Consider the following 24,809-nt stretch of genomic DNA (forward strand, 5'->3'; position numbering starts at 1 on the left):
GGTACATAGGAAGGTAGGTAGGTAGGTGGGTAGGTAGGTAGGTAGGTGGGTACATAGGAGGGTAGGTGGGTAGGTAGGAGGGTAGGTGGGTAGGTAGGAAGGTAGGTGGGTAGGTAGGAAGGTGGGTGGGTAGGTAGGAAGGTGGGTGGGTAGGTGGGTTGGTAGGAAGGTGGGTGGGTAGGTAGGAAGGGAGGAAGGAAGGTAGGTGGGTAGGTAGGAAGGTAGGTGGGTAGGTAGGTGGGTAGGAAGGTAGGTGGGTACATAGGAAGGTAGGTAGGTAGGTGGGTAGGTAGGTAGGTAGGAAGGTAGGAAGGTAGGTGGGTACATAGGAAGGTAGGTGGGTAGGTAGGTAGGTAGGAAGGTAGGTGGGTAGGTAGGTAGGTAGGAGGGTAGGTAGGAAGGTGGGTGGGTAGGTGGGTAGGTAGGGAGGAAGGGAGGTAGGGAGGAAGGAAGGTAGGTGGGTAGGTAGGAGGGTAGGTGGGTGGTTGGCTAGGTAGGTAGGTGGGTAGGTAGGAAGGTGAGTGGTTTGGTAGGTAGGTAGGTATATATGTACTGTAGCGTTGTAAACCAACTTCTATCTAGCAAATAAGTCTGAGCAGCCTCCCCGTCCTTCACCTCCAGCTCCTTCTCGTCAAAGTAGCGCAGCCACTCCAGAGGAACCACCTCGTTGAAGCCATCCAGGAAGGCTTTGGTTTGTTCCTCCACCCCACGTGTGAACCTCCAGTCTGTCAGCAAGCTGACGGGAAGAAAAACATCACATTTTTCCCCTCTTTCTCCACCAATCAAAGAATTCTGTTTGTCCCCCCCCCCCCCCCCAAAGCTGAACTAAAGTGTATTCTACCTGATGTACTCCTCCTTGTTTTCCTCGGTGACAAGTATGTTCTCTCCGTCGTCCTTCAGCTGGTGGGTGGACACCTTCCCGAGGATCTCCATGTCCTGTGCAAAATACAGCTCCACTCCGCATTCCTCCAAGCTGTTCTCTCTGGACACGTGAAGAAGAAGAAGAAGAACTCACGATTACAAAAGCAGTTGATGTAAACCCTTCAGACAAACAAAAGGAATCCATATCGGTGATGCTGGCGCCGCGTTACTTGGTACTTGGTATTAGTCGTCTCCCAGAATGTGCACCCAATACTTACTTGACCCACATGATGGAGTTGTAAAACTCGGGGTCTATGGATTCCAGGTCTTTGAGCGTGGGTTTTTTGTCCAGCATCCGCTTGTAGAACGGAAGTGTGAAGCCCGTGTCGATGAACTTCCCGTGGTAAAGGGCCTGCGGGGAGCGGTTGGGTTACTAGATCGTCACCAGCTTGACCTAACAGTGGTCGCTCATTGATGGCGGTTAACCGGTTCCAGACCCCACCATGACCACGATATACTGTACTTACTTATTATTTTTCCTTATTTACAAAGGGAATATTTTCATAGTTTGAGCATGGAATAACTGTTTACACAAACTGTTTAAGTACAGTTTTCATAATTATTAGAGCCCTCGCCACATGAAATAACACCCCTATAGTCACTTTCATCCTCATATTAGTCCATCCAAGCCCAAACGGGATCTCTGTCCCAACTCACCATAGCGATGAAGCGTCCTATGAAGCGGAAGTACATGAGATGGTCAGGGTTAATGGAGGAGGCCGGGTTGATCTGCAGACAGTAGTTGTTCTTGCCGGCATACTCAAAGAGACAGTACATAGGGTTCAAAACCTCATGGGACAGCAGGAAGAACCACTCCCTGAAGAGCAACAGCACAAAAGACATGGTTTTCACAGACATGGTGGACTTGAGCTGAAGGTGTGAGTTTCTTTCGGGGGTAATAAAATACGACATGAACACACCTACTCTGTTGCGATTGGTCAGGGGTCTGCATAGGCCAGAGTTTTTCAACCTTTTTTGAGCCACGGCACGTTTTTGTTTTTTTTTTTACATTGTAAAAATCTTGTGTCACACCGCTAACCCAAAAATGTTCCAAAATGTCACCATGACCTCACACGTGCATCAATAAGTCTATGGGAGGAACAAGGCAGGTGTTGCCACACGGACCAATATTACATTGCTCTGCCAGTCTTTACACCACAGACACTCCACAGTAGCCATGTTTTTACATCACCACTTTTTCTCTTTCCCAATCACCTTTCTCGGGAAACAATGGTATCCATGGAAAGGAATATTCCAATCTCTTGTCTACATGCGCCGTGAAAATCAACCAGAATAGTCAATAGGGCATGCCCAGTAAAACGTAAACATCAACATCACGTGATACCGGGTTCCGCAAGTTTTTCTTTCACTTGTTGGAATAACAATTTTCGTCTGTCCAGTCTTGAAATTTAGTTTGAATCAAAAACAAAACTTTGCTTAGTCCAGTGCCGATTGCTGGCCTCCATTTTTAAAAGTGAAGAACGTCTGGATCTGCGTGTTACGTCATATCTGAGCATGCGCTGAAAGAACGCACCCGGGATCAATTTAAACAGGAAAAGATCAAATTCAATCTTGCTAATATTTTATAATTAAACTCAGGACATGTTTTATATAGATATATATTTTCTTTTTTAATAAAACTGCACTTGTGAATAAAGTATAGAAGGGTTTAGATTCTGTTCCACAGATGGCGCTAATGCACACGAAAGCAGCTTGTCAACCGCCAATAAACAACAGAAGAAGAAGAAGAACGCAGTCTGACAACTTTCCGTTTGAGCGGGTACAAGATACCCTAATCGGATTGGTTAAAGGAATATTCCATCCCTGTTCAATTCTTTCCGTTTGAGCAAATAAACCAAAGTGAATTGGAATATTTGGGTCCATGTATACTATTGACATAATGGCTATTGACATAATATTTGCAAATGATGATTAATAAATGTTAATTATAAAAAGTGATATTGGATAATTCCTCACGGTTTCTCAAGGTACACTAGTGTGCCGCGGCACAGTGGTTGAAAATCACTGGCATAGGGACTCTGCCCCTCAAGTGGTTACGTTCTAATACTTACCAACACTAAAGAAACATGTAATATCGGATGTAATTGCAAGAAAGGAGCAATGACCATGACTTAGATCATTAGCTCCCAAATGCTAATTGTCTGTATTGTTTCACCCTTAGTAAACACAAACATAGAACATTTAGGAATACACCAAAAAAAAAAAAAAGACAAACAGTGAAAGAGTGGAAGGATGTAAGACAGCGTATGGTCCCACCACAAACACCAGAACACCAAAAAAAACACCAAAACGTCCTCCCTGCCCGTGATGTGAGAAGAGGTAGAGAGGTAGGGATGGACTGACGAGCAGACGCAGACACCTCCCAACATCCCGTCCGTGGTTCTACCCTGTGGTAGAACAGCATGATGTCACCTACCATAGGGTAAAACCACTGACGTGACACCGGAGACAGAGACAATGCAAAACCAAACAGAAAAATCAAACACAGCACGGAGAAAGAGGGAGACCATTTGGACTTGTTATGGGGTGGGGCGGGGTAGGGCGGGGCGGGGGTTAAACAGTCACAGGCAATACATACTGTATTTTGACTTCACAAATACACATACTGGCAACTTTTTCAAACAATATGAGACCATTTAAAGCGCACCGCTAACGCTCACCTGGCGATGCCGCCGTAGTCGAGTCCTTCTTCTCCCCTCATGATGATGTAGAGTCTCCGGCGAAGGTCATATGGCTTCACATTCATGATCTAGTGGAAAAAAAAAAGACGGAGTCATTGAATGCATCATTTAAATTTTAAAATTAAAATTAAATTTATTACATGACTAGAGGGGTGTCTTGCATCCGCAAGGTAAAATAATAAAAGAATAATAAAATAATAATAAAAAATAATCTGAATCCCAGTAAATAGTAAAGACTCCAGAAAAGAAAATACAAATAAATACTATTAAAGTGACTTCAATTGGTGGGTTATTATACACTAACATAATAAACATGTCAGATGGTGAAAACATAATTATTTGGCTTTAATCGAACATGAAATAACTCGTGAAATATGTGTAATTCATTGTAGTAGGTGGTATAGATTTCATTCATTCAAGTGAAATTCAGGTACAATATGTGCAATACTACCTTTTGTTTACTGCAATTCCACATTTTGGTTACTGCGATTCTACATTTTGGTTACTGTATAGGTTATTGTTTTTGATGTACATATATTAAAATTTATTATGAACAGATAACACCCCACTTTTTATATTTATATTCTTATTTTATTTTTTTCCCTATTTTTTTATTTTTAATTATTAATTTAACATGGTGCATTTTAATTTTAAAATCTATTTTAAACTTTTTTTTTTGTAATTTTTAATTTTAAAATGCACCGTGGAGTTGCACTCAAATGTGGTTGTATGCAACACAATGACAATAAAGGCCATTGTGATTGTGATTGTGATTCCCGTGTGGAAGAGATGAAGACCTGCTGGAAGGAGTCCTCAAACAGCGTCTGCCTGGACACGGAGATCTTCACGTGGCTTGGCAAAGCATTGGACTGACAAAAGAAATCAAATAAAAGACGCCGTTATCGTTGGAAGATGCCAGCCAGTTACACCCACCAATGATGGGACAAAGCATATAGTTATCGTTGTCATGAGAGGCTGTGCACACCCTACAGGGGGTGAGTGGATCGATCCAAATATCAACAGTATCGATGTCAAGCGGGATACCAGTATTGATATTTCTCAGTGTTCTTCTTTATTTTCACAAATAAAGAAGAACATGGGCTGCACGGAGGTTGAGTGGTTAGCACGCAGACCTCACAGCTAGGAGACCGGGGTTCAATTCCACCCTCGGGCATCTCTGTGTGGAGTTTGCATGTTCTCCCCGTGCATGCGTGGGTTTTCTCCGGGTACTCTGGTTTCCTCCCACATTCCAAAAACATGCTAGGTTAATTAGCCACTCCAAATTGTCCATAGGTATGAATGTGAGTGTGAATGGTTGTTTGTCTATATGTGCCCTGGGATTGGCTGGCAACCCAAAAACAGCCTCGTGAGGATAAGCGGTAGAAAATGAATGTACATATTGTTTACATCCATCGTACCACGTCTTTGATGTCTCTGGGTGGGTAGGAAGGTAGGAAGGTAGGTGGGTAGGTAGGGTTAGGTAGGGTTAGGTAGGTAGGTGGGTAGGTAGGAAGGTAGGGTTAGGTAGGTAGGTAGGTAGGTGGGTAGGTGGGTAGGTAGGAAGGAAGGTAGGTGGGTAGGTAGGAAGGTAGGTGGGTAGGTAGGAAGGTAGGAGGGTAGGTAGGAAGGTAGGAGGGTAGGTAGGTGAGTAGGTAGGAAGGTAGGTGGGTAGGTAGGAAGGTAGGTAGGTAGGTGGGTAAATAGGTAGGAAGATAGGGAGGTAAGTAGGTAGGAAGGTAGGGAGGTAGGAAGGTAGGTGGGTAGGTAGGAAGGTAGGTAGGTAGGTAGGAAGGTAGGTGGGTAAGTAGGTAGGAAGGTAGGGAGGTAGGGACGTAGGAAGGTAGGTGGGTAAGTAGGTAGGAAGGTAGGGAGGTAGGGAGGTAGGAAGGTAGGTGGGTAAGTAGGTAGGAAGGTAGGTGGGTAAGTAGGTAGGAAGGTAGGTGGGTAGGTAGGAAGGTAGGTGGGTAGGTAGGAAGGTAGGTAGGAGGGTAGGTAGGTAGGAAGGTAGGTGGGTAAGTAGGTAGGAAGGTAGGTGGGTAAGTAGGTAGGAAGGTAGGTGGGTAGGTAGGAAGGTAGGTGGGTAGGTAGGAAGATAGGTGAGTAGGTAGGAAGGTAGGTGGGTAGGTGGGTAGGTAGGAAGGTAGGTGGGTAGGTAGGAAGGTAGGTAGGAGGGTAGGTAGGTAGGAGGGTAGGTAGGTAGGTAGGTAGGTAGGTAGGTGGGTAAGTAGGTAGGAAGGTAGGGAGGTAGGTGGGTAGGTAGGTGGGTAGGTAGGTAGGTAGGTAGGTAAGTGGGTAGGTAGGAAGGTAGGTAGGTGGGTAGGTAGGTAGGAAGGAAGGTAGGTAGGTAGGTAAGTGGGTAGGTAGGAAGGTAGGTAGGTTGTGAATGGTTGTTTGTCTATATGTGCCCTGTGATTGGCTGGTGACCCGAAGACGTACCACGTCTTTGACGTCTCATTGAACTTTGTTGGCTGCTAATCGATCTCTTCATGCTAGTATCTACTCCTGTTTGAATTGAATTGTAAACTGTCCCCGAGACTCATAGACTCATTTTTTTTACCCTGTAAAAAGGCCGGCCCCAACAAGTGCAAACAAGCAATAGTGCACACACTTACATGGCACAGGAAACGGAACTGGTGGTATTTCCACCTGAAGCTGCGATCATAGGCGCCAGGTGATCCACCCTGCCGGGACCTGCACAGACACAAGACGTGACAGCAAAAAAACTGTTAAAAAAAAGAATGGAATTCATAAATGTCAAGATGTCGTCATTGACAAACACACTCCAGAGCACATGTGACTCTGAAAAACCGAAACGGAAAGTGTCAAGAGAGTTGCTTTAAACATGGAATTCCCACCTGCCCTCCCGATTGTAGTGGAATCCAATAACGTGTACGCCTCAAAAAAAGACACAGGAAGTTGTGCAGCTGTGTTAGTATAAACTCCACCCACTGACTGCACTGACTGGATATGTGCCTTGTCAGCATCGGGGGGGCTGAGAATGAAGCGGTGCCAGGAACAAGGTGTATATTGCTCTGGGTTCATAATTTGGCAGAGTTCAGTCGAGTATATAAATTCCCAAACTGTGAAGTTGCCCACTGACCGGCAATCTATTTTAGCAAGGATTGAAGCAAATTCAAACGTGCGTGTGACATATCACCGAGAGGACCACGCCCGTATGCATTACTGTCCAATCGGCTGGGGAGAAGCTTTCACGATGCACAGATAGATACACACGGGATGTGTGCAACATTTTTAGGCAGGCGAGTTTTGAACTCCAAAACCGCATCTTTTGGGTGGAAGTGTAGCATTAGTAGTTCCAGCTTTTTTGTTCTGTTCCAGGTCTCTACTGAACAATGGCGGATACCGAGGCGTTCCCAAGCCAGACTTAGATTCTCAAATGTGTCCTAGGTCTTCCCGGAGGCTTCCTACCGGTCGGCTGGATACATCCTCAGGGAGGTGTCCGGGAGGCATCCTAATGGAGCAGCAGTTCTACTCCGACTTTATCCCGAATGACAATGCTAAGGGTAACTTTAAGCCTAATGTGCTAATGTACGTTGTTAATGTGAGCGGAAAAACAAAAGTATTTGTAAATAAATTGATAGAAAATGTCCAGTTGGTACAGTCCAAGCAATGTAACCCATCCATAAATAACACCGACGGGTTACATTGCAGAGAGCAGTTCATGTGTGTTTGGCTTGAATGACATGCGTGCAGGAAGCGCTTCAAAGAATATTTACCCAGACTCAAACCCAGGTCGGGGGTCTTTAAAGGTGGTAGTGCGCGAGTTGTGGTCCACAAAATATCGGACACCCTCGGCGGTGTACTTCATCTCCCAGCCCGGGGGCAAGGGGTGCTCCTTGATCATCCTGCAACAGGGAGATGCGTGTGAGCACGGTGCCAGCTCCAAAAGGGGGAGGAAAGCAACACGTCGCCAAGCCCGCCTTGTCGTTTTAACAAGACGGATGTCAATTCATGAATGTCATATATCATATATATTTCATATATCATACATAGATCCACATCTCTGTGTGGAGCTTGCATGTTCTCCCCGCGACCCTGGTGAGGATAAGTGGTAGAAAATGAATGATTCGGTTGAGCTGGTTTAATTATACCTCTTCAGTGTTAAGTTGGTGCGTGATGAGTTTAGTGTTTTTTGTAAGAATGCATGCGTGGGTTTTCTCCGAGGGTTCAATTCCACCCGCGGCCATCTCTCTGTGTGGAGTTTGCATGTTCTCCCCGTGCATGCGTGGGTTTTCTCCGGGTACTCCGGTTTCCTCCCACGTTCCAAAAACATGCTAGGTTAATTAGCCACTCCAAATTGTCCATAGGTATGAATGTGAGTGTGAATGGTTGTTTGTCTATATGTGCCCTGTGATTGGCTGGCCACCAGTCCAGGGTGTACCCCGCCTCTCGCCCGAAGACAGCTGGGATTGGCTCCAGCACCCTCGCAACCCTATTGAGGATAAGCGGTAGAAAATGAATGAATGAAAAATATGATAGCTTTTTGATATAGGTAAAATGTATAGGTGAAAATGTTTTTTCCCCGTCATAATATTACTATAACTTCTTTTATAGTTGCATCCTTTCATTTTTCATGAGGATATTATTATTATTATTTTTTTTTTTAACAGCCAGAGCCAAGAGCAGGAAATTATTAGGTGTTTAACAATATATGGAATCAAAATTCAAGCCTCTTCTGTTGGGACAAAGACAAGCGATAATACAAAAGCAGTGTGCCGCCATTGTTCGGTAAAGACGAGGAACGGGACTGCAAGCTGGAACTATTAATGCCACACTTCAATAAAAATAAAGAAATTTTAGTTTTTATTGTTTATGGATTGTCTATTTTAGTTTCCAAGTGTGTAAAAAGCCATCAAAAAGTCGATAAAGTTGCCAAAAATAATAATTGGATTGACCTTTAGTGGAGGGAAAGGGGTGATCTCCTCCTCCTGTGAGGCACGGAGACAACGCTGGGCAGACTCGCATGCCTGGACACCCAAGACTAGTTTGAATCAGGTGATAAGCATGTGGCACATTTGTTATATAAATACAAATATGTTAGCGTATAATTACCTAACTAATACCAGACAAAATCAGAACTTTTAAGTCCAATAACAAATAATATTGTCCCGACAAGTTGAATGAGTTCATATGAGAAGACTATCTCAGTGGTCCGCACCCGACGGTTTTTCTGTATACGCGCTCTCAGTGGAAAAAGTTCAGACTACCCCGACTTAGTGGTTTATAGAGGCTTACCCTTGGGTCCGTGGGTCGTCCCACTGTGTGGTTCGCGTGTTGTGGTTGACAAAGTACATTCTGCCATTATCCTGACGCTTCTCTGCAAACACAAACAACAAAAAAGGTCAAAGAAGAAAAAAAAACAAAACAAAAAAAAAAAAAACACTGCCATGCTACAGAGGAGCGTCACATCAGTGTGGCATTTCACGGTGGCTTGATCCAAATATCCCGGGGGGGGGGGGGGGGGGGGGGGGGTGAGACTGGGTTTGTGTGTAACAGGGATGGGGGGGTTGTACTGCAGTCTATGGGAGAGACCAAAACTAGTCCAAGCGGGGGATTCAATTTCGTTATCGCTTATAAAAGGTTACGCTTTTGAACAAAGAGCAGAATTGTGAACATATTGGCGTGATGGAGCAGGGGTCGGCGAGAAAGTGGCAAATGTGCCCCCCCCCCCACCCCCCATCCTACTCCCGCCATCATGCTGACATCTTTTTCTCATTAGCAGGAGTGTGTGGAGCATTCACCAACCATAGTGCTCAAATTGCAAAACCTCACCAGCGGTCTCCACCGCCACTCACTTGACCCCCCCCCCCCCACGCCACCCCACCTCCCTCCCTTGTGTTAGTTCTAGTTCCAGAAAGTGTATGCCAAAAAAGGAAGTGTCAAAACTGTCTTGGTTTTCATTGTTTTTCAATGTAAGACGTGGATAGTTGGCATGATGTCTTTCTGATTGACATCATTATATTACATTGTTACAACTGGATTTTGCAGTAATTTATTTGTCCAGTAAAGTTATTTTTCCACAATTAAAAGTTTTATATTACTTACAAAGACAGCTAGGATAGGCTCCGGCATGCCTGGCCCTCGTGAGGATAAGCAGTATAGAAAACGAATGAATGATTACCGTATTTTCCGGACTATAAGTGGCACTTTTTTTTCATAGGTTGGCGGTTCCTGCGACTTATACTCCAGAGCGACTTCTAAATGAAAAAAGTGTTTATGTTCCATAAACACTGGACACCTTTTCTGTTCATGTTTATTTTTTGTGTAGCTGAATAAGCATTGTGTTAGCATATCTTACACCTATTCAGCCTGTTCTATATTATTTTATTAATGTTAGAACTTGCCTTCCAAGAGGACGTAATGTCTGTTTTGGTCGAGTAGTTTGGAAAATAAATTACCCGCAAAAAATGCGACACTTATGTATGTTTTTTTATACCTAATTATGCATTTTCGGCCTTGTGCAACTTATAGTCCAGAAAATACTGTGTATAATTATGACGTATTACATAATTTTGTGTTATAATATATAATTTTATTTATATATATATATTTTTTTTTTATTTTAATTATATGAAATTAAATAACTGAAATATTTATTCTATTAACTTTTCATATGAAATAAAGTAATCCCTGAATTTGTGTCTGTTTATAGATGGTATTTTGTAATATGAAAATTTAACGTCAATACAGGGGAGGCATACTTTAAATGTACCGAAATCATACGGCGTCTTTTAGATTCAACGTCCAATATCACTTTCGCCGGAACGTATTTACTAATGTTGTGAGAAGTGTTGTTGTGCCCACTGATCGCTCGGCCCTCCCCCGATTGCTCAACCCCTCCACCCGATGCCCCTGTCCCTCAACCCCATCGGTCGCCCCATCGTTCAAGATGAGGGAGTTCATCCCAAAGTGCTTGCTCACGCGGGGTTCAGTTGGTTCTTCTTAATGTACAAGGAGGGTTGTTCTAGTCCTGCTCCATGTGTCAAGTGCCCCCCCCACCAAAGAATCGATGCCATATAAATCAAATGGAATAAATCAATCGGAGAGTTCACGATTCACGAGAGACTACGATGACAAAATTTGGACACCATTTTTAACGCTGAAAACGAGCAACCCAGCAAAAAACTACTTTATTACGGTTAATTGGTTCCAGACCCGACCGTGATAGGTGAATTTTATTCAGAAATTGAATATTTTTATAGTCAGAGCATTAAAAAAACTGTTTACAATCTTGTAAATATACTTTTCCGTCCCTTGGCATGAAATAACACCCATTAGTGACTTTTCCAATCCTATTACCGCTCCAGTTCCTATTAGCCAATAAGCCAATGTTAGGGTTATTGTGCTTGTAGCGAGATCATTCGAACCTGCAACAAAAGCCTGTTGTTTTGGTGATCAAGTCTGGTGTTTGCATGTCTCACCCAAGATTACGATATTAGCGACCACATATCATAACATGCAAATGTTTTCACTAATGATAGGCCCTATTGGACCACAAAACAGGATCATTTATTATTTTCTTTCGGAAAAACGAGTGACATAGAGTGAGTGAAATTGGAAGCACGAAGGCGTCTCGGTTATATTAAACTGCGACGGTATTTAAATCCCAAACACGTAAATGACGGTGAAGGAGGAACTTACCCCATCCGGGAGGCAGCGGGCCCAGGGGGTCGTTTTCCACCGGCGCACCGGACGGCTGAGGGAGAAACACAAAGATGAAGCTGCGGAACCAATTGCACCCCATAATAAGACGAGTCAATTAAATAGGCACGCTGCGGCATCTCCTGTCCGTCCATGTTTTTTTTTTCAGTGAAGAAGAAGACGAAGAAGAAGGCGCCGCAAACAATTAGAAAAGGTGTCAAACTCACTCAATAAGCCGTTCCGGTATTCCCGGAGTTCCCCCACTGCACATCGGAGTGCCAACTGAGGGGACGTCCACGGCTAAATCGGGTGTGGGAATGCTTAAGAGTGCGACCAGGCCTCTTCCCCGGTGCCGTGGTCCGGGCCGACTGAGGGAGCTGGTCCACGAGCAGCAAGTGTCCCTTCCAAAATCTACATGCTCGCTCGGTCGGTAGGAGGATAAAAACAACACCGCTGTTCCAATGAGCTCTCTCGACCGGGTATAAACCCCACCCCCGCGCTTCCCGCTCGGCACCCTGCTCCACGCCACGCTCCCTCCACCTTGGCCCCGCCGCCCCCTCCTTAACCCACATCTTCTAGCGCTGCTGTGAAAGTAGTCAGGGAAGTGCGATGTCTGAGCGAACTGAGGGAACATTCATGCTTGTTCTAGACTGGATGGGCCTCGCCCCACCCACTCCGCCTCCTCAACACACCCCAAGGCTTCACAAAGGGCACCTTTATTCAGCTCCAGTCTGGACCACTATGGGGTTTACTCAGCCTGCAATCATATACATACACACACACACACACACACACACACACAGAAAAAGAGTATGTGTGTGCCAAGAAGTGGAAAGTTTGTGCACGGCAAACATTTACTGGTTATCCACTCAGTGGAATACTGCTAAAAAGTGGCTTGTAAGGTATTAGTAGGCACTGATGGCATGAAAAAAACCTCCTCTTGTCTTTCAACCTAAATATTTACTCATCTTTCCCCGACCATTGTACTTTTACTTTGTTTCCTATAACGCCCCAAATCATTCATTCATTCATTTTCTACCGCTTATCCTCACGAGTGGTGCTGGAGCCTATCACAGCTGTCTTCAAGCGAGAGGCGGGGTACACTCTGGACTGGAGGCCAGCCAATCACAGGGCACATATAGACAAACAACCATTCACACTCACATTCATATCTATGGACAATTTGGAGCGGCTAATTAACCTAGCATGTTTTTGGAAAGGAAGCCGGAGCACCCGGAGAAAACCGGGGAGAACATGCAAACTCCACACAGAGATGGCCGCGAGTGGAATTGAACTCGGGTCTCCTAGCTGTGAGGCCTGCGTGCTAACCACTTGTCCGCCATGCAGCAGCAGCCCCAAATCATATTTTTCATTCATTTTCTGTCGCTTATCTTCAATAGGGTTGCGAGGGTGCTGGAGCCTATCCCAGCTGTCTTGGGGCAAGAGGCGGGGTACACCCTGGACTGGTGGCCAGCCAATCCCAGGGCACATATAGACAAACAACCATTCACACTCACATTCATACCTATGGACAATTTGGAGTCGCTAATTAACCTAGCATGTTTTTGGAAAGGAAGCCGGAGTGCCCGGAGAAAACTCGGGAGAGATGGCCGAGAGTAGAATTGAACTCAGGTGTCCTAGCTGTGAGGCCTGCGTGCTAACCACTTGTCCGCCATGCAGCCCCAAATCATATTTTTCATTCATTCATTCATTTTCTACCGCTTATCCTCAATAGGGTTGCGGGGGTGCTGGAGCCTATCCCAGCTGTTTTGGGGCAAGAGGCGGGGTCCACCCTGGACTGGTGGCCAGCCAATCCCAGGGCACATATAGACAAACAACCATTCACACTCACATTCATACCTATGGACAATTTGGAGTCGCTAATTAACCTAGCATGTTTTTGGAAAGGAAGCCGGAGTGCCCGGAGAAAACCCGGAGAGATGGCCGAGAGTAGAATTGAACTCAGGTCTCCTAGCTGTGAGGCCTGAGTACTAACCACTTCACCGCCATGCAGCTGCCCCAAATCATATTTTTCATTCATTCATTTTTCTACCTCACGAGGGTCGCGGGGGGTGCTGGAGCCTATCCCAGCTGTCTTCGGGTGAGACTGGTCACCAGCCAATCCCAGGGCACATATAGACAAACAACCATTCACACTCACATTCATACCTATGGACAATTTGGAGTTAGCCAATTAACCTAGCATGTTTTTGGAATGTGGGAGGAAACCGGAGTACCCGGAAGAAAACCCACGCATGCACGGGGAGAACATGCAAAACTCCACACAGAGATAACCGAGGGTGGGATTGAACGCGGGTCTCCTAGCTGTGAGGCCTGCGTGCTAACCACCCCAAATCATATATTTTTTAAAATTAAATACACTAAAAACAGTCTTATCTTATTAATAAGATTTACACAAAAGCATGGCATTCCTCTTTCTACATGGTCACGTTCACATTTTTTCATCTACTCGCAGAGCAGCGATCGCATTAATTAATAAGTAATCATTTAATGATTAAATGATGAGTCTTTATGGATTATTTCTAGAGTCTTTCCAGTGCTGGCAATTGTGAAATTGTGAGTGAAATTCAATAGTTAAACAGTGTGTATGCATGTGAGGACTTGAGTCAGCGTATCGATTATCATATTATCGTATAGTATCAGTTTTGTCAATATCCCGTGATCATACCCACAACAGCAATTCGGCACACAGTGAACACGGGTCTGACGTTCCCGTTCCAAGTGAAGCAAATACGACCCAAAGCTGTTTTTTTGCGCCACAAAAGCGCAGATTATTTCCCCGAGAAGCGGGTGTTATTTACCCAACGTCAACATTATACCGCGTTTCCTGAACAGAAACGGCTCCCATTTAAAAAGGTCATGGAAATTTTGAGGGTGTCGGGAAAAGACATAACAGTGGGCACATGTGTGTGTGTGTGTGTGTGTGTGTGTGTGTTTGCTCGCATTGAGTGAGCGAGAAAGAGAGAGAGAGCGAGAGAGAGCAATCTATGTCTCAACGCCCCACCCTTATGGATGCAAGTGACTAAAAAAGGTCAGAGGAGAATGTAACGATATTAAAGACATGATGACTTCATCCTGGCGCTCGCCATTCCTCGCCTCAACAACATTTCCGACGGAGTGAGACTGCTAGTAGAAACAGGAATAAAAGACAGAATAAAAAGGAAAAAGAAAGAATAAAGTTTTCAGGAATGTGACGGTGAAAAAAGAAATCATATTATAGATCTAAAAACACTGGTGCCAGTGCACAACGTGTACGTCATACTAATGCAAATGTTAGCCAACATGACATTCAGTCGTTTATTTCAACCACAGCGGAATCCGTGTTTGTCGACGCCTCTTGGCGTGCCGTGGCGTGGCGTGTAAATGAAATCAAAACCGAAAGCGGCCATTGTTTGCACATGTGCTTGAGACTTTTTTTTTGTTTGTTGACATGGCCTGAGAGGCAAACACCTCATTAGGTATGCGCTGATGAATATTTTAGCCCAATTTGTGTGGTGCCTCTAAGTTCATTTTCATGACAAAGAGGGACTTCATAACACTCCGAAGTATATGCAAATTGTGGGGGGAAAAAATAAATGGTGGGGAAAAAAAATCAATATTTGTGTCATTCCCAGAAACTTTTAGGATGCAGGATTAAAGAAAGCAAAACACAGAACAAAAGTATTTAAATCAGGGGTCTCAAACACGCAGCCCACGGGCCAAATGTGGCCCGCAGGACACTAGTTTGAGGCCCCCGCTTTGATATGAAAGTTTAATGTTAGTGCGGCCCGCGCAAGTTTGATATGGATGCTGTATGGTATCATGTACCCAGAAAAAATTATTACGTTTGATTCATGTTCATGTTAAAGGTTAAATAACTGTTAATAGTTATCCTCCCTATCCGTGTGGAAGTGGTAAGTTTTTGGCTATTTAAGTTTAAAGGAAATAACTTGAAGGCTACCGTTTAGGTCGCTAGCTCTCTAGTTTGCGAGTTAGCATGTGTCTCAAGACCCTGCAGTTGCGCAATATGTTGTAAATAAAAAGAGTATAAATGTGACTATAGTCGTGTTTTGTCATGTCTACAGGGCTCTAATAATGCTTTGTTCATTTTAATCTGAAAAACATAATTTGTCTACCCACCAACTATATGTGGTTTCTTAAGTTTTTATTATTTGCTTTTTATTATTATTATATTTATTTATTACTGATTGATTAATTTTCTTTATTCTTGATTTGTTTATTTATTTTTCATCTTATTTTGTGCAGAAAAATAAAAATTAAGATATTTGAGAACAGTGGAATGTTTTATCAGAGCTTTTATTGTAGAAAATCGGAACCAAAGCACTGAAAAAGTTTGTATATTTTTCTGTTTTTTGGAATTTGGAAAACCTGATGCGTCCCAGTCTCACCCAGACCCTAGCTCCAGTGGCCCCCAAGTAAATTGAGTTTGAGACCCCTGATTTAAATGGAATATAGGTGAACCAAGAGAGAGGAGGAGTAGGAGGAGGAAGACAGGAAACAGCAGTTAATGAGCCAGAGGCGGCTTTCGCGAGGGTTCCTGAACAAACGCAATTACTGTGCAAACACACACACACACACACACACTTAGGGCAAGGACAATAGGCCAGTTGTGATAAAGACTAAAAATAGCATCTGACCCAAAAGTCCTGTGAAAACATCTGCCTGCACTCGCACTAAAAAAAAAAAAACAAAAAAAACTTTTGGGATTTTTGAAAATGATTCACATAAATCCGATTTGTGCTTTGAAGTTGTGAGTCTTATTGTAAGAAGGTGATCTCACAACTGGAGTATGAGTGTGTGTTGGCACACATCTGGGCTAGAAATAAGTATTATCAGCATCAACAGCTTTTCTCACACACTTGGAAAAGGAGGAGGAGACCAAAGTAGGTAGAACCCAATTTAACCCTGACACTGTTTGATGTGTAAAATTTGAATGCCGAGAAGGTCGGTCGTTTAGAATTCAAACTATGAGCAGTGTTGAACGGGCTCCAGTTCAGTGGTAAATACTCGGATTGATCATACGGTACACAGCAGGCTCCAGGGTGTTAAGCAATGATGTGGACTACCTGGTAAAGGAAGCGCTGGCTGAACTGATGCATGGCGCCCTGCAGCTGGCTGCGTTGGCTCTGCCACTGTTGATAGTTTCTCACAGACTCGGCGGTGGGCCTCTGCCACGTGGTGGTTCTGGTGTTGTGGTCCACATAGTAGAACCTGCCTCGTTGGTCCAAACGCTTTTCCCAGCTGAGGAGGAGAAGATGTCCAGTTATTTGTTTTGCGAGTGGGATGCTTGACTTCAACAATGCTGCTCAAGTGCAGGGAAAATACGCAAAAGCAGTGATTGATAATTGATTTATTTGCTTGTTTATTTCTAACGTATGACGAAAAAGTAGCTAACTAGCTTGGTAGTTGCTAGCTACCAAGTTGGCCTACTGTTGTTATAGTTCATAGAATGACATACAGTCACACCTCTTACTTATACATGGAATATTTTGGTTAGTAAGAGCATAGAAAACCTGGTTACCACATTCTAAATATGCTTTTTGAAATAATTAGAGACATTGTGGGGCGGCACGGTGGACGAGTGGTTAGCGCGCAGACCTCACAGCTAGGAAACCCGAGTTCAATTCCACCATCGGTTATCTCTGTGTGGAGTTTGCATGTTCTTCCTGTGCATGCGTGGGTTTTCTCCGGGTACTCCGGTTTCCTCCCACATTCCAAAAACATGCTAGGTTAATTAGCCACTCCAAATTGTCCATAGGTATGAATGTGAGTGTGAATGGTTGTTTGTCTATATGTGCCCTGGGATTGGCCGGCCACCAGTCCAGGGTGTACCCCGCCTCTCCGGTTTCCTTCCACATTCCAAAAACATGCTAGCTAACATGCTAACATGCCACTCCAAATTGTCCATAGGTATGAATGTGAGTGTGAATGGTTGTTTGTCTATACTATGTGCCCTGTGATTGGCTGGCGACCAGTCCAGGGTGTACCCCGCCTCTCCGGTTTCCTCCCACATACCAAAAACATGCTAGCTAACATGCCACTCCAAATTGTCCATAGGTATGAATGTGAGTGTGAATGGTTGTTTGTCTATATGTGCCCTGGGATTGGCCGGCGACCAGTCCAGGGTGTACCCCGCCTCTCCGGTTTCCTCCCACATTCCAAAAACATGCTAGCTAACATGCTAACATGCCACTCCAAATTGTCCATAGGTATGAATGGGAGTGTGAATGGTTGTTTGTCTATACTATGTGCCCTGTGATTGGCCGGCGACCAGTCCAGGGTGGACCCTGCCTCTCGCCCAAAGACAGCTGGGATAGGCTCCAGCATCCCCCCCCCCCCCTGCGACCCTCGTGATTCATGAAAATAACTAACTTGGCAGGACAATATGCTATGGGATGTAGATTTCACAGGCAGTGGAAACTGGAGATTCAAATTGGGGATGTGATCATTCCACATTGTAGCAGATTATTGCTCTTATTTAAAAAAAATATATATATATACATATAAGTCAAATGTCAAAAGTGACCAAAACTGGGCTAAATGCTACATCAACAGTCTATTGATGCTGAAAGACAAAGCCCGCCTTCCCCAGACTGACTTTCACAGTGATGATAACCATTCGTGATTCGTCAAGTGCGTCGATGTCAGCAGCTGCCAATGCCGTTACCTAGAAATCTATTTATATCTCACTCTCATCCTGGGAAGTGGTCTGGACTGGGACTTAAATCCAAGTGGCCCGCAAAGAGTCAAAACAAAGGAGTAAAAATGGGAAAGCGCCACTGTTCTGATCTGATGTTTCCTATCCAATCCACTTTATTGATATCGCACATTTTATAAACAGAGTTTCCAAAGTGCTGCACAGACTAGTAAAATAAAAAGTAATAGTCCAAAACTCAAAGATCATTTAAGAAATAAAATAGTAAAATAGATATTAAAATATTAAAAACAAGAAGAACAAGAATTCACTCCAGAGAATAAAAGTGGGTTTTAAGACGAGACTTAAAGCTTTCGATGTTGGGGGGCCTTTTTTACTTGGGAGGGGACAGAGTTCCATAGCTTGGGGCCAACCACAGAAAAGGCTCGGTCTCCCCTGGGTTTAAGGGTCTTAAGTTTAATTTTTAAACAGTTTAAAAAATTTTGGCGCTCTTGCTGAATGTCCCGAATTGCTCAAACCTTTCTTACGCTGTATTACGGTCTTTACGCTTTCATTAAGCTTTGTTACGCTTTGCTCGCCGATTTAATTCGCCATCGATTCGGCGTCGGTGTGAACGTAGCATTAAGGAAGATGGAAGTTTAAGGAAGATGTTTTCACGGGCTTGAATGTCTGATTGATGATTTACTTGATGACATACCCTGGTGGCAGCGGCCTCTCCCATGTTGTGGTCTTGGTGTTGTGGTCCACGTAGTAAACTCTGCCGTGAGGAAGTACTCTCTGCTCCCAGCTGGAGAGAACGCAAAGAACAATCAGATGTGGAAGCGAAGCTGTGACCGTGACTGACGAGCCAAAATACGTTAAAAAGATTAGCAACAAAGTTTGTGTTACATGAGATGACCTGCGCTTAATATTTATATGCACAAAAGCATAATCTTTTTCTTAATAATAATTTTTCACCCAGCTGGGAGGGACTCCGAGTGGTTTTCTGTGCTGCTGTTGCCGGCCTGTTCTGCGCTGAAAGTGGCGGCCGGGCCGAGCTCTGCTGGGGTGACTGAACCCTGGCCATCCTGCTGGTCTAGACTGGGGGTGCTGCCGCTGGTCGCCTGGGCTCGCCCTGGTTGAGAGGACGCAGGCGGCGTGTGACGGACCGGGTTGGTTTCCAGACCGTTGGACGTCAACTCAACTTTATCTGAGACGGCACAATTTTGTTGTTGTTACGCAGACGCCAACCTCATTGGACAGCGTCCATCAGCAACTTCAATACAGACTACGTACTGCAGTCACTGTGTATGCTAGTTAGTTTGCAATATCTCTTTGTTACATTGGCAGAATAAAAATGTAGATCAGGGGTCTCAAACGCCCGGCCACTAGTTTGAGGCCCCCCGCCTTGATATGAAAGTTTAATGTTAAAGTTTGATATGGATGCTGTATGGTATCATGTACCCAGAAAAAATTATTACGTTTGATTAATGTTCATGTTAAAGGTTAAATAACTGTTAATAGTTATCCTCCCTATCCGTGTGGAAGTGGTAAGTTTTTGGCTATTTAAGTTGAAAGGAAATAACTTGAAGGCTACCGTTTAGGTCGCTAGCTCTCTAGTTTGCGAGTTAGCATGTGTCTCAAGACCCTGCAGTTGCGCAATATGTTGTAAATAAAAAGAGTATAAATGTGACTATAGTCGTGTTTTGTCATGTCTACAGGGCTCTAATAATGCTTTGTTCATTTTAATCTGAAAAAAATCATTTGTCTACCCACCAACTATATGTGGTTTCTTAAGTTTTTATTATTTGCGTTTTATTGTTATTATTATATTTATTTATTACTGATTGATTGATTTTCTTTATTCTTGATTTGTTTATTTATTTTTCATCTTATTTTGTGTAGAAAAATAAAAATTATGATATTTGAGAACAGTGGAATGTTTTATCAGAGCTTTTATTGTAGAAAATCGGAACCAAAGCAAAGTTTATTCATTTTTCTGTTTTTAATAAATGCGTTTTTTTTTGTTTTGTTTTTTTTGAAAACCTGATGCGGCCCAGTCTCGCCCAGACCCTAGCTCCAGTGGCCCCCAAGTAAATTGAGTTTGAGACCCCTGATGTAGATAGAATTATTATAGCGTTAGTTATCACCCTTATATCCATTTGCTTAGACAATAGAAAGAGTGTTTGAATGTGCTGAAGAGGGTTCCCGTGACCCTGATCAGAGACCCCCTAGGGACCCCCAGGTCCTGGAGGTGCCTGGATGCGGCAAGAGCAACCCTGCAGATGTTCATGCTAACCCCGCAAGAATGTGTCAAGATAAGAACTCATAAAATAATAAAAGTAATTACTCTCACATATACACATACACATAGACAAACAAATACAGCTCGTGCAACTGCCTTCTCCCCCCCCCTTAGAGTTGCACGACCATGTAGTAGGGACCCCCAAAAAAGAATAAAAAGAGAGGAGCGTGAACTGCATATTGTCCTCGCTCTCCTGGCTGCGAGTAACTTTGAATATTGTTGTCTGTCTCTGCTGTATTTAAGTGTTTTTAAAAGTGTCACAGGGGTTTGAACCTGACATACACGTGGCATGATGCGTACCTGTACTGTTTCCGGGGCTTGTGGATGACCGATGATGACCAGAGGAGCCTGGGTCGGAAGGTTGCTCCTGATTCATTTCGTCGTGAGTTAAAGACACCCCTCTGGAGCAGCGTGGGGAGCTGCCCTGAGAGCCGCTCACTTGGTACCTGTTACGTCAAGAAGAAGTTGAACAAGTGACTCCCATGAAAAAGGAATGAATGAAGGTATGAATGAATGAAAGAAAGAAAGAAAGAAAGAAAGGTGATCAGCGCTTCTCCGCTTTGAGCAAACTTAAATGCGGAGAGTTAAAACTGCACAAAAGGTGCGCTAAAATGCCTCTCATGTGGCGAGTATGTTGAGCATTGATGTGCAGCAAGGACACCATGGCAAAACGCCATTGAAGCTGTCGCTTCAGCACATGGAAGCTCACAGCGAGGGGGTGAGACCTTGAAGGGATAAGCCGGCAAAAAAAAAACAAAAAAAAACGTCACTTTATTATTTCACAGTGATTCAATTCTACAGCTACTTTACTACTACTTTACTAAGTAAACAACATAATCCCAGCTTTACTGAGTTTTGTTTGATGATTGGTTCATTAAACCGTATCACCTTGTACTTCGGTACGGGACAAAAAATTACAACATTTAAAAATTTAAAATAAAAAACTTAAACTATATTAGGAAAGCAGGAAGTGAACAAATGTAACAGAACTGCTAAGTACCAGATGGAGGGGTAGGATTTAATAAGGTTTGCTTATTCCTACTCCTTTTGGACATGTGGAACTGGGAACTGATTATGGGATGCACTCAATTGGAATCTGATGCATGTTCAAATGAAATAAAACCATTACCATTACCATTACCATTACCATTACCATTACCATTACCATGGATGGAGGTTAGTCCAGCCATCATGGCAAATGTGATGATAAAATCATATTACCCCAATGAGCAGCCGTCACTGCAGTACATGTATATGTATATGTATATGTATATGTATATGTATATGTATATGTATATGAAAGTTTTCTAACCGGGTGTGAGATCCAGCAGCACTGGGCGTCTCCTCACTTTGTGTCCTCCTCAGGTTGGGTCTATCAGACTGCAGTATTTCTGCAACAAGAACAGAACATACTAAGTTATAGAGTTGGACATTTTAGTTTGATCCAAAACATAAACCTACCCGTGACCTATTATGCTCATTTTTCAACCCTTTGTATTGACTCCTATAGAGCAGCTACACAAAATAACCATCACAGAAAACTTTCTAGATCGTTCAGAATCTGTATTTCCTTGGATTTCCAAAATGGTCTGTTTTTTATTGAATCCGTAACTTTACAGAGAGGCGGAGCCTGGGGGAGGGCACTGACTGTACAGCAAACAACCACCCTCTGTGACATCACAAAGGAACAGTTTTGCAACGCCCTCTGAAACCGAGCATTTTGAGCCATCCCAAACCTCTTTCAGGGCTCACTTCCAAATGCGCAAAACTTATTGTCAGCAACTTTGGCATCGTGTAACATGAAAATACAACATTCTAAATACTTTTATAGGTCAGAAAAGTGGGAAAAGCACAACAGGTACCCTTTAAAGCAGAGGTCTCAAACACGCGGCCCGCGGGCCAAATGTGGCCCGCAGGACACTAGTTTGAGGCCCCCGCCTTGATATGAAAGTTTAATGTTTAAGTTTGATATGGATGCTGTATGGTATCATGTACCCAGAAAAAATTATTACGTTTGATTCATGTTCATGTTAAAGGTTAAATAACTGTTAATAGTTATCCTCCCTATCCGTGTGGAAGTGGTAAGTTTTTGGCTATTTAAGTTGAAAGGAAATAACTCGAAGGCTACCGTTTAGGTCGCTAGCTCTCTAGTTTGCGAGTTAGCATGTGTCTCAAGACCCTGCAGTTGCGCAATATGTTGTAAATAAAAAGAGTATAAATGTGACTATAGTCGTGTTTTGTCATGTCTACAGGGCTCTAATAATGCTTTGTTCATTTTAATCTGAAAAAAATCATTTGTCTACCCACCAACTATATGTGGTTTCTTAAGTTTTTATTATTATTATTATATTTATTTATTACTGATTGATTGATTTTCTTTAGTCTTGATTTGTTTATTTATTTTTCATCTTATTTTGTGAAGAAAATGAAGTGATGAAGATATTTGAGAACAGTGGAATGTTTTATCAGAGCTTTTATTGTAGAAAATCGGAACCAAAGCACTGAAAAAGTTTGTATATTTTTCTGTTTTTAATAAATGCGTTTTTTTTTGTTTTTTTTTGGAAAACCTGATGTGGCCCAGCCTTGCCCAGACCCAGAGTTTGAGACCCCTGCTTTAAAGCTTTATTGTATTGAAGCTAGTGATATGTATTTGTGTCAAGAGGAAGTGTCTCCTTGTCATCTGTGGGATAAAAAAAGGACAACAAAAAAAAAAAATCACTGAAAATGAGAGATTAAAAACATTTTTGGGTTAAGTTTATAGTGACAGACAGATACAGGCGGAATATCAACCATTTCTTTTTTAAAAAGTAGTCTTTGATGAAAAAGAATGAAGCAACTACTCCATACTAGTATTTGATTTTTTGAGGGGGTGGGGGCTGTTTGAAATATGCTCTTAAACTTGAATTAACCTATTGTACTTTAATGCTTGTTTGCAATAAATTGCTTACGTCTCACTCCCATTTCTTCCTTTTGCATATTTTTCGGAAGCGCTACTTAGGAATTCTCACAATTTTTCCCAAACTGGTCTTAACATTTTGATCAGGAGTTCATTTTGAGAAGTATCTCAAAGTGCAAGTTGTTCGGATGCTTGCCTCTGACTAACAAGATTCTGGGTTTAAATCTGTGGGCTTAAAACATATGAACGATTTCGCACTAATAACTCCTACCATCACACCCCCCCCCCTCACACACACACACACACACACACACACACACTAGTAAGTGCTTGCAGACACTTGCAGCTCTGTTTTGGAGCTATGAAAGGGCTTCTTGTGTGAACCGATGAACATATAAATAAACCATTGTGTCATCGTTTGCTCACTTAGTTCAACAATTCCTGCCTCTTTATGGTACACGTAGTACACGTATGACCGGTGGTCCAATATGAACACGGCGGTTAACGTGTGTGTGTGTGTGTGTGTGTGTGTACGTAAAAGAAGCTACAGTCATCGAGTATCTAAAGCAGGGGTCTCAAACTCAATTTACTTGGGGGCCACTGGAGCTAGGGTCTGGGTGAGACTGGGCCGCATCAGGTTTTCCAAAAAAAAAAAAAAACGACGGATCCATCTCTATCGCTCAATCGCGCAGATCCATCGTTAGCGCGGAACAATGATACTCAGATGAATAATCAGCAACGGTTATTAGGTATGAGGAATAACTGACCCATGTACCTCTTGATGCATGTGAGGTATTATTTTTATGGACAATGTAGTAGAGCAGGCGTCTCAAACACGCGGCCCGCGGGCCAAATGTGGCCCGCAGGACACTTGTTTGAGGCCGCCGCCTTGATATGAAAGTTTAATGTTAGTTTGATATGGATGCTGTATGGTATCATGTACCCAGAAAAAATTATTACGTTTGATTCATGTTCATGTTAAAGGTTAAATAACTGTTAATAGATATCCTCCCTATCCGTGTGGAAGTGGTAAGTTTTTGGCTATTTAAGTTTAAAGGAAATAACTTGAAGGCTACCGTTTAGGTCGCTAGCTCTCTAGTTAGCGAGTTAGCATGTGTCTCAAGACCCTGCAGTTGCGCAATATGTTGTAAATAAAAAGAGTATAAATGTGACTATAGTCGTGTTTTGTCATGTCTACAGGGCTCTAATAATGCTTTGTTCATTTTAATCTGAAAAAAATAATTTGTCTACCCACCAACTATATGTGGTTTCTTAAGTTTTTATTATTATTATTATATTTATTAATTTATTACTGATTTGATTTTCTTTATTCTTGATTTGTTTGTTTATTTTTCATCTTTTGTGTAGAAAAATAAAAAGTAAGATATTTGAGAACAGTGGAATGTTTTATCAGAGCTTTTATTGTAGAAAATTGGAAGTTTTTTTTTTATTTTTTTGTTTTTAATAAATGTGTTTTTTGTTGGGGTTTTTTTTTTTTGGAAAACCTGATGCGGCCCAGGCCATCACGGGAAATTTGTGCATGACGAGTTTTGCACTCAGCTGCAACGGATCGCCGCGGCCTTTGGGTATAGAACGTTCCCCACACGGTACACATTAAAGTGAGGGGCAGGAAGTGTGCCTCGAGTCAGGTGTCTGCTCGCTAAAAGG

At 43.0% G+C, this 24,809-nt stretch overlaps 1 protein-coding gene across 5 annotated transcripts in view; it reads right to left on the reverse strand.

Moving 5' to 3' along the window:
- wwp2 (WW domain containing E3 ubiquitin protein ligase 2) overlaps positions 1–24,809 on the reverse strand; it is a 38,702-nt gene that overhangs the window by 4,390 nt on the left and 9,503 nt on the right. For 2 of the 5 annotated variants that reach the window (XM_058076349.2, XM_058076350.2), the window contains exons 6-20: positions 21,558–21,636; positions 20,546–20,691; positions 18,919–19,150; positions 18,659–18,748; positions 16,373–16,547; positions 11,286–11,340; positions 8,880–8,961; positions 7,361–7,489; positions 6,236–6,314; positions 4,421–4,492; positions 3,603–3,691; positions 1,579–1,738; positions 1,140–1,273; positions 842–982; positions 616–736 (exon numbers count right to left, since the gene is read on the reverse strand). In XM_058076349.2, coding sequence (XP_057932332.2) covers positions 616–736; positions 842–982; positions 1,140–1,273; positions 1,579–1,738; positions 3,603–3,691; positions 4,421–4,492; positions 6,236–6,314; positions 7,361–7,489; positions 8,880–8,961; positions 11,286–11,340; positions 16,373–16,547; positions 18,659–18,748; positions 18,919–19,150; positions 20,546–20,691; positions 21,558–21,636 — 1,784 coding nt within the window. Of the gene's footprint in view, positions 1–615; positions 737–841; positions 983–1,139; positions 1,274–1,578; positions 1,739–3,602; positions 3,692–4,420; positions 4,493–6,235; positions 6,315–7,360; positions 7,490–8,879; positions 8,962–11,285; positions 11,341–11,512; positions 11,606–16,372; positions 16,548–18,658; positions 18,749–18,918; positions 19,151–20,545; positions 20,692–21,557; positions 21,637–24,809 lie in introns of those variants that run through there. The other 3 variants (XM_058076353.2, XM_058076354.2, XM_058076355.2) reach the window with 3 other exon arrangements.

This window comes from Doryrhamphus excisus, linkage group LG1 (assembly GCF_037039965.1).
Source record: "Doryrhamphus excisus strain RoL-2023G ecotype Guam linkage group LG1, RoL_Dexc_Guam_v1.1, whole genome shotgun sequence".
Taxonomy (NCBI): domain Eukaryota; kingdom Metazoa; phylum Chordata; class Actinopteri; order Syngnathiformes; family Syngnathidae; genus Doryrhamphus; species Doryrhamphus excisus.